The sequence below is a fragment of the Dendroctonus ponderosae genome, unplaced genomic scaffold (genome assembly GCF_020466585.1).
Source record: "Dendroctonus ponderosae isolate FM_Combo_2020 unplaced genomic scaffold, Dpon_F_20191213v2 Dpon_F_20191213_7, whole genome shotgun sequence".
Lineage (NCBI taxonomy): Eukaryota > Metazoa > Arthropoda > Insecta > Coleoptera > Curculionidae > Dendroctonus > Dendroctonus ponderosae.
Window position 1 is genome coordinate 1,236,720 of NW_026018916.1, and position 9,715 is coordinate 1,246,434.

The 9,715-nt window shown below is 41.6% G+C and overlaps 2 protein-coding genes across 4 annotated transcripts in view; both read right to left on the reverse strand.

The window, feature by feature from the left end:
• Nucleotides 1-391: 391 nt before the first annotated feature.
• Nucleotides 392-5,629, reverse strand: LOC109543969 (myosin light chain 1). 2 transcript variants are annotated; one of them, XM_019913928.2, is made up of 7 exons: nt 5,500-5,629; nt 3,884-3,911; nt 1,972-2,112; nt 1,745-1,912; nt 1,594-1,680; nt 1,357-1,413; nt 392-651 (listed from the first exon to the last, which is right to left on the reverse strand). In XM_019913928.2, the coding sequence occupies exons 1-6, from the start codon at nt 5,500-5,502 to the stop codon at nt 1,388-1,390; spliced, it is 453 nt and encodes a 150-aa protein (XP_019769487.1). In that variant the 5' UTR covers nt 5,503-5,629; the 3' UTR covers nt 392-651; nt 1,357-1,387. The 2 variants fall into 2 exon arrangements, with proteins under 2 accessions (XP_019769487.1, XP_048524649.1); XM_048668692.1 differs by lacking the exon at nt 1,357-1,413.
• A 1,975-nt stretch (nt 5,630-7,604) lies between these two features.
• Nucleotides 7,605-9,715, reverse strand: part of LOC109543981 — a gene marked incomplete at its 5' end in the record, with an annotated part of 4,823 nt that continues 2,712 nt past the window's right edge. The window contains 4 exon segments of one of the 2 annotated variants that reach the window (XM_019913943.2): nt 7,605-8,367; nt 8,418-8,571; nt 8,627-8,849; nt 9,192-9,420. In XM_019913943.2, coding sequence (XP_019769502.2) covers nt 8,293-8,367; nt 8,418-8,571; nt 8,627-8,849; nt 9,192-9,420 — 681 coding nt within the window. 2 annotated transcript variants of the gene reach the window in all.

Consider the following 9,715-nt stretch of genomic DNA (forward strand, 5'->3'; position numbering starts at 1 on the left):
GCTCAAAATTCCGCAGTTTCGAGAACGGAGAAATTTGAAAAAAATTGCCACAATTTTGAATTATCGCATATATGAAGCTATTCAAACTCGTGAAATTCATTGGCGTTTCCAACTGAAATTATGTAGAAACTGTGGAATAATTGATAAATCTCGGGTTATTAGGAATTTGGTCGTGATGTTTCGCTATCACGCATGGCTACCATCTTCAGAGGTTTGTAAGTTTCGGCGATGTTCATCAAAAAGTTTCAGAAGTAAAATAAATAAATCCCAGCCCCTAGAGAAGCAGGAGATGGAGCTGGTGAAGGAAAGTGATGCGGAGTAGCTGCAGCAAATTGAATTTCAATAAACAAATTTCTCAGTGCTCGAATTTCCTTTCAGTGAAACTCGCTGAGTATTTTCAGTGTATATTTTATGACAATAAAATAGGTAAACTAAAATAAATTACACTTCAATAAAGAACAACAAGAAAGGTTGCGAGATTTAGAACAGTTTGAAAGTTACGTTGGAACGGCTGCTTGTGATGGTTGAGGGCAGCAAGTAATTCCTGCAGGATGGCGGATCCTTAGTCGATGCTGACTTCTGGTAAGCACCTGTCTGATGGTGCGTTTTACGTTGTCAATGTCCAATTTGCAGCAGCACAGATTCAGGTAACTAAAGCGAAAAATAGATAAATATCGCCGAAATATTCACAGCACAAAGAGCATTTTTGCAGTGTTACAGCAGCCTTCAATAAGCCTTAGCGCAGTAGTTGAGACAGTATACTTTTTGGAACACTCTGTATTTTAGGTGATAAGCCAAAGAGTTTTTGCCCTGAACAGTAATTAATGATTTTGCTGTCAATATACTGGGTGAGCCATTGAAAACGATTTTGGCAATGTCTGGGAAGTTTTCGAGAAGAGTCGAAATTTTCGAGTTTATAAAGCCCAGTTACAAACCGTTGAGTTACAAGCCGGACCGTAAAAGTGCTTATTTCCAAGCGCTTTTTCACATTAAGCCAGTTGAACAACATGGTACTTCCAAATAAGTTAACTAAGCAGAGTAAATTGCATGTTTAAGCAGCGAAACGAGCTCAGTTAGTGCGTGGAACAAGCACAAGTTCTCAACAGTGTCACAAGGACTGGTTTCGGACCTACTAGCCCTCATCAGTTAGCAGGCTTGCAACAGTGGCCTTCCAAAAAGCCGAAAAACCCTGTTCTTCTTGGGTACTTTGGAAGCTATAAAGGATGATAGGTCGGAAGCCGGTCCTGGACTTGCTTGAATCGACTAAGCAGTTAACACACTATTTTGAAGCTGAGTTAAGTTGGAAGCTGGACGGTTTGATGCAGCAGCATATCGACTCAAAAATCATCTACTTACTTAAAATACAAAAATAACTAAAATTAGCTTCTTACGCCATCATCTTTTTAAGGAATGCTGAAAATCATTAGAAAAACGACGGTTATCATCTACTGTGGATGTGGATTCCTAAGAACTACTGTGCAAATGATCGCTACTGACTACGTTTTGGAGGATTTTGCAAAAAATCAATGACAACTGAATAGAAATTGTAAAATTGCAGTTTTTCCAACCAATCAGTTTCGAGTAGATACTTACGTTCGTAAGGGACAAATCCTTCATCATCTTCTTTATCCAGACAGTCAGCGATGACCTGGTCGGTCTCGACGTCTGATAACCTTTCGCCTAATGTGCAAGCAAAAAAATTAAAAAAACATCCGCCGATTTGATTGATTTAGAATAAACCTACCAAGGGACAGGAGGGTGTGGGCAAGTTCAGCAGCCATCATTGTGCCGTTTTCTTCTTTGTCGTAGAGTTTCAAGGCTTCGAGAAAGTCGTCAAAGTTGCCCTGCTCTTTGTCTTTCTTCACTTGGCTGTAGATGGGGAGGAATTCATCGACTTTCAATTTCTTCTCATCTACCACGCAAGGCTTCGGTTAGTAATCAGTTTATGCGCGACTTATGAGTTGCACTTACTCTTCTTCTTGGTACCACCCAGTTTCTCGATGGTGGCAAGGGTGGGGTTCAAGTTGAGGGCACGAAGCATATCGCCCAGATTGACGGCATCAACAGTACCATTTCCTTCGAAGTCGTAGATGGAGAAGACAAAGTTTGCCCCTAAGTGGAGAAAACGCCATTAAAAAATCTTCAGCCGTTTCAACATCAACTTGTCGAGCCAACTGGTAATCAACATCAATTAGCCTCAAGTTTGCCACGCTCAGCTTCCTAACGATCTGGGTTAGTATGACGAGTCCCAAACAAATGCTTCTGCCAAAAGCTATTCTCGACCCAAGTTTCTTTCCCGATTTATTTTTAAACCCAGCCAGAGATTTCATTCGCTCTCCAAGGTAACCTTATATGAACTGTTGAGTGTGTAATTTTAGATTCAGGATTTCGTTCGATTTGCTGGTTTAGCTGTTCGAAAGCGATGCGATCAATTTTGCAAATTTTTGAAACTTGAGGCATTTTTTTAGGCTGCTATGAGTTGGGCAAAAAAGTGCACACGATCAGAACGGGGGAGATTTTTCGGGGATTTAAGTTGAGCAAATAAACGCTGAACCACGACTTAACAGCTTGATCTCGTCAGTTTATGGGGCTAAAATGGACGGGTTTTGAAGAGAATCGTGGACACTAATAAATAGTTTAGTCATAGGGAAATTCGATAATTATGATGACAAAAACCATTGAGTCAAGTGGCAAAAAGAGAAGATTCTGCACAGGCTTTAATGGACGCTGCGAAACCCCACTTTGGCATTTTGAGCGCACTTTTCCTTCAAGAAGGCAAATTTTCGAACCTAAAAAGGGCGTATTTTCCCAATCTCTACCGCTGTTTTAAGCAAAATTGATATTTTTGGACCTTACAAGGACTGGACTATGAAAAAAATCCTGTGGATGCTACTAGAGATTACTGACATCTTACAAAGAGTACATTTGCTTGGATGCTTAGATTTTTAGACCAGAGTGTGAAAATCCGTAAAAATCCCAAAAAATTAGGCCGCAAAAACCAATATTTTCCTAAACACGACGAAGTCTTACTGCAGAAAAGCTCATTTGTTGCACGAAAAATTCTAGATTAAGCTCCGTGAAAAATCTTTGTCCCGCTCCGATTGCAGCTGAACTTCGATGTTTCTCTACTAAACTGATTCAAGAGTATCAGTAAAGAATGTCCATATTTCCTCAACAAACCAAAAAAATGGTGCTTGAAATCATGGGAAAAAATGGGTCTTTTGAGCTCTTAAATCGGCAAGAGCTCAAACTAATATTTGATCCTTGAAGGTTCCACGTATCAGGATAAATTCGCAGAAAATCGCAAAAATTGCACCTTTTTTCCTAAAAACAGCCCCTTCAAAGAAGCGAATCGAGTTCATGTGTAACAAAAACGTGCAAAAACCGAAGTAAACTGGGAGAGATAAAGTTGAAAACTGTGTTTCCAGGACAGTCCAAAGGCCTCAATTGTGTTTTAAGAGACCTGAAGAAAATGCCAAATCCACACTTTATCTTTGATTTGAAGAAAATTTTGTGAAAATCAGTGTTAGAGCTGGAAGTAAGAAAATACTCAAATATCAGTGAGTCAACGAAGCTTCCAGTAAACTTCAGAAAAAAACAGGTTCAAAGACAGTTTGAGAAACAAGCCGTGAAACTGAAACTTAAAAACATTCATCAAATCTGAACATTTCAAGCCCTTATTTGCTTTCATGTACAATTTTAAAAACCTAATAAAACCCCATTTTTTTAGCAAATCAAATGCAAATGCTTCAGGCGTCATTTTCCGGCAATAAAAGTCAGTTTTTCCAGTCCATATGAAAGTAGAAAGCGAAATATACACATAGGAAAAGCTGCTATAAAACCTCTAGTTATTTTATAAAATACTTGTTTAATGTGTACTTACTCTCAACGTCCCTAGCGCTCAAGTCTGCCTAGAATTGGAAAAACACATACTCATTAAAAATGTAAAAATAACAGGAAAAAGGGAAAAAACCACAGACAAGGACATAAACGATTATTAACGTACATAAAAGCTTGCGGTGAATCACATTGGTTTCAAAAATAGAAAACATTGCCGAACTATGAAATTAACTTCAAAAAACTTTAATTTGGATTCATTTTTCCAAGCTGATGGCTTGTTTTGCTGGGTTTAATTGATTGGAAACTAAACTTGGCGTGACTCAAAACGCTGAAAAGCGGCCAAAATAAAAATGTAGAATTTCTGCGTAGGTTTAGGAGAAATAGAATGGACAGTTGGCGTCCAATTACGAAAACAGGCTTCAGTCTGGCAGCGATCCAGAAAAAAGCACATCGTTATCGGGTTACGAGAGGTATTTTTCGGAAAAAAATATGCGATTAAATGAAAATCCCGGATTAGTGCGGCAATGTTTCGGAGTCCCGGACACAAAAAGCACAAAAATCAAAAAGACACGAACACAAAGGTGTGGCGGGTACGATTACAGGACAGACACAAAATCCACATAGAACATGAATGGCACGTAGCATTTTTAAGTACCTATAAACCCGGTGCGTCTGAAAAACGTCCTAAAAAATGAAAAGTCCCTTTGGAAAAATCGGTTTAAAAGAATCAGAAATAAGTACTATTTTCGTTTTGTAGACTTTTCGCTTCCAGTACTTTACGGCTTTCACATAAGCTGGATCGCCGACGTTGATCTTTGGCAGGGGAATCTGCGGACTGGTATAGACCGTTGTCGAAGATTCATCCACTTCGGCGGCCACTCGCTTAATAAACTCTTGCAAATCCCCGGATATATCAACTACACTCTCTTTCCTTTCTTCGATCACTGTGTCGGCGTAAGTGGCCATTTCTTTGACTTGCCACCGGCCCCCGATATTGTTCAAGACTTCAACGGACACAAGGAACACAGCGTTGGCGGTAAATTGCAAACGAGTGATCAAAAATAATGTTGGCATTGCGCTTTGGATGCAAAAGTGCACATAATTTTTAATGAGCCACATTCTTAATAGTCCTAGGTCAGACTCAATGGCCGACATTCGCATGCTTTATGTGACATTAATTGATTACGCGCCGCTAATTTAGTTATTTTAGGACTGTTCAGTTCTTCAACTAATTCGCCTGGAATGGACGCTTTGCGGAAAACCTCTTTAGACTTGCGAAACGCCACATCTGTATACCTAAAATCACAAAATCCACAAAAGACAAGTGCGTTTTTATGTTATTATTCTGCTCCTCAAGGCGCAAGAAGCTCGAAAAATCGAGCAGCAGTTTTACCCAAAAAAATCAGCAACAAGCTGGATGTTGCATGCTGCAAACACCCATAAAAGGCCCGCCATTCGCACCCGAAAAAAACCTGGACGCAACACGCCAACCTGCACAATTTTGGACCTCGCTCAGGCCTCCGATACCGCTCCCCATCAGCGAATTACACCCGACGCTTTTTCCAAAATTCGCAAATGATCGAAGAACAACCCGCGGGTCAACAGCAAAGCAAACAATCCCCCAAGCTTAAGGGCTGATAGGCAACAATCGGGACTTACCATTGTGGATGATGTGCTGGTGCTTTGCCTTCTGCCAGTAAAAACCAGAAGTGGAGCCGGAGTTTTAGAGTGGATCGAGTTTTATTGGGGCAGATGGCGCTGCAACGACGTCCAGCCTGAAACTGAAACCATCCCGGGTGGGCGCTTTTTGCCGCCTTGGGAGCGTCGACGTCGCCTAACAGGGGCGCACTTCAAGGAGGAACGTTTTTGTAAATTCCTGTTTTGAGGGCACTTCAAACGGCATTCTGGATTGAAGATGAGTGTCAATTGAAGACCGTAGAAGACAAGGGAAATTCTAGTGAAGCAAATGCAGATTTGCATCTTGGGCCACACAAGAGGACAAGATGAGGTGGAGGCTTTCGTTCGTCCAGTCCAGTTCGTTCTCTGGTGGAAAATTGAGTAAAACCGTCGATTAATCATAGAGCTGCAAGGCTTTGAGTTTGGAGAATTGACACTTGACGTGAAGAGTTTCACCGGGTTTCTTTAACACATCAGGTCAAGAGCAGGGAATTTTATCTTGTGTGCAAAAGACCAATTTTCAGTCCGGTTTCGGCAGTTTGGTCAATGAAGGTTGTTGAAGAAGCCAATGCAGCTAGAAATAATTCAAAAGAGCTTCTTAACAGGGTTGAAAAACTGCAAGATGCTTGATTTTCTTGGGAATTCGGTGTGGGCAGTGGTGAAGAAAAAGAAAAACTTTTTTAGACCGAAATTTTTTTCTCACCTTAGCGAGAGACAGCTGCGATTAAAAGCAATTTTGCCAATGCTGAGTTATTTCCAGGCTTTCTAATTAGAGACATGGTTGGAATTTCCACAGGTGTGCTAAATTCGACGGTTCACACGTGAATTAAGCAAAACTAATTTTCCATTCAGGAGCGTAACTGAACTCGGTTGTACCCCTCGCACTCATAGGCGTGTGAGAGAGATGCAAGACGGTCTGGGCGATGCTGCGTTCCAAATTGATGCATTCGCAGCTCAAAATTCCGCAGTTTCAAGTACGGGGAAATTTGAAAAAAATTGCCACACTTTTGAATTATCGCATATATGAAGCTATTCAAGTTCGTGGACTTTATTGGGGTTTCCAACTAAAATTATGTAGAAATTGTGGAATAATTGATAAATCCCGGGTTATTAGGAATTTGGTCGTGATGTTTCGCTAGCACGCATGGCTACCATCTTCAGAGGTTTGTAAGTTTCGGCGGCGAAAGCCCCAGATGTTCATCAAAAAGTTTCAGATGTAAAGTGGACAATTTATACTTTGTTAACTTTGCTGAAAAAGTTTTTCTTTTTCTTCACCACTGCCCAGGCCGAATTCCCAAGAAAATCAATCATCTTGCAATCATTCGATATCGGTAATGAAACTGAACCTAGTGTTTAAAAAGATAGTTATTTTCTCGATTTTCACTCGGTTTTCGGTTGTTTGGTTCATAAAAGTTTAGCGCAAAAAGTATTTAGAAAACTGATACACTTGGAAAATGCTTGAGATGGCATTTGCGTCCCTAACTGGCTTTCTTGTGGCTTCATCCCGAATCATCCAGTTCGTTTCCTTGTGAAACTGAAGAAACTTTTCTCCTAATCATGGAATTACCAGAAAATTGGGTGAATTTGTAGACAAGACACTCAACAGTGTTGCTAAAGAAGGTTAATTTTTTATTTTTACTCTACAGTTAACTGTAAATACTGTTTAAAAACACGTCCACTAGGAAAACGCTGGAATGGACAAGACACTTAAGCCTCAACAGTGCTTCCAAAAGTAGCAACTTTTTCGATTTTCACTCGTTTTTCTTCGAATTGGGTTCTTTCGCAGCTCGTAATCTTCATTGGTTCAAACAAACTTTCGCTTTCCTCGCCAAAGTATGTTGAATTCCTGTCGCTTAATGAGGCTGTCCCGGCCCTGTACTGCGGTAAATTTAAAATTAGCCGGATTCCTAAAAATACCCGATTCGAACCGTTGTGATTTTTCGTCAATAGTGGGAGAGTCAACATTTTTGGCAATAATCTACAACACCTTGTCTAAGGTGAAGCATATGGGAAGTATGTAGGTCATTTGGGAGAAAATGGTGTCGTATTCCTTGCTCGCATTGCAAAAATCAAGGAAAATACAATAATATCATTTGTTTAATATTCTAGACTCAGTGTACAAAATTGTAATTTTTATCACAATGAATCATGGGAAATATTAGAAAACATTTAACGAATAAATCACCTTCTAGTCGAATACATAATGCTAGAGATATATTTTACAATTTATACGGAAAAGGACCTGTGGGTGGAATGCTATGCTGGAAAGCCTCAACTCTCACTGGCACATTAACTAGATTGCGGATAAACGTGTATAATTCTCTAAAAAAGACCTTCGATCCATTGCATAGGAAACATGAAACTTTCAGTCGGTCAACAGCAAAAACGCGCCTCTCTGGTAAAATCCTGCGGATGCACCAATATGCAACCCAATTCACTCCTGCGAGCAAATTATCGGGTTTGCCAACCAGAACGAGGGGACAGCAGCAGGAGTTTTTGCGATCAATCAACAACATCAGCCTTAAATCTACTTTGCCTAGCAGCTTATTCGGTAACACCTTCAACATTGATTTTCTCGGCTAATTATGCCTAGAAAACTGGTAAACTTTCAGAAACTTAACAGACGTGATGAGAACCAAGTGAAGCGAGTAGGAAGAGTTTGAGGCCCCCTACGGGGCCTAAAAAATCGTGAACCTTCGCCCCTCAACCACTCAGCCTCACAAAGTTTGATTTGGTTGCTTGTATTGTCTATAAAACACTAGGCAGCACCAAATGCTAGGCCAAATTTGTCGTTTTCTCTATGGTGCGTCTCCGACTCAGCTGCCTCCAAAATCGGCCGTTCCTGCTGTCCTGCAGGTGCAGAATTTGTAAATTTGACCAGAAATATAAACGCTGAGTACCTTCAACTCCTTGGATGGGGTTTTGCTGGGCGAGTCGCTGGACGGCGCTGAGTCAGAGTCATCAGCTTCTTGGAACGTTTTCAGTGCCAGAGCATTGGCGGGATACTTTTCGTATATTCGACGCTCGGTCCTTCTAACGTTGAAAAATTCGAATCTAGTGGAAAATCACGTAGACCATTAGGCGTATTGTAGGGGTTCCCGATGCTTACATTCTAATGCTTTTGGTCCGTGGGATCCGCTCAATGCTGGCAAATTTGGCTGCTGGACGGAAATGCCGAAAAAGCAGGACCGGAGTGGGGGGCCCCCTACTGCTATCTGCCGCCTCCAAGACTGCATCCTCCGCCGCCTCCACTATCTTGCGGTAGCTCTCCGATCGCGGCATATTCGGCGAGGGCCGTGCTGTCTGAAAAGCGCCTACTTTTCCGCAACATCCTGCCAAAAGGATCAACACTAAAGTACCCAAAGAAAAGTTCAGGCAATCAACTGTGTCTTTGTCTGGGCACATGTTTATAGGCCTGGGTAACTCAGTGAATTTGTAGGAGTTGGCGCAGTGCTGCGCCAGTGGCTGGGTGCGCCAACCCAACGCACCGGCGCAATAACTCAGTTCCGTTGACCTCCAAGTGTTTGAAAACACAGCTTGAAGGGCTTTAAAAACTTGTGACCTCTGGAGCTTTATCGGTTTTTTAGCTCAATTTTCGTACGTACTCAATGCACACTTCAGACCAAAGAAAATGCCGTTTGATTGGAGTAATTGATGAAATGTTCCTTACATACCCGCGTCGTCTGCGCAAACCTTCTGGGCTTCTCCCCACTCCGAGGAGAGACTCTGGCTGGTTGTGGCTGATTGGCGGGCGTTTTCCTCGGGAGACGTGGTGGTCGCAACGCTTCCGCTCCAGCTGCTCGACTGGGGTGGGCGCAAGTCGGCACCCTGCGCCCACCCGTTTGGTGCGACTGCGGCAACATCCGGAAAACATGTGTCAGCAGCACTTCCACTTCGGATGTCCTGCCCGCAAGGTAAAATAGTCAACAGTCTAAATGCCTTTGCCAATGAGCCAATGAGCAAATTCCGCCTCACACCACTCCACTCCGCAAAACAAGGAAATCGTTTTTTACAAACTTCTTTTTGGGTATTTCGCCTCATAAATTTTTGTCTTTAAAAAGACAGAATTTCCTCACGTCTTTTATTACAGATTGATAGATAGTGCGCCTATTTCGCAATAAGAACGAATTATTTATCAAAAAGTAATCAAGAACTTTCACCTAGAGGGTATCCTGCGACACACTTAGGCTCAAGCTGT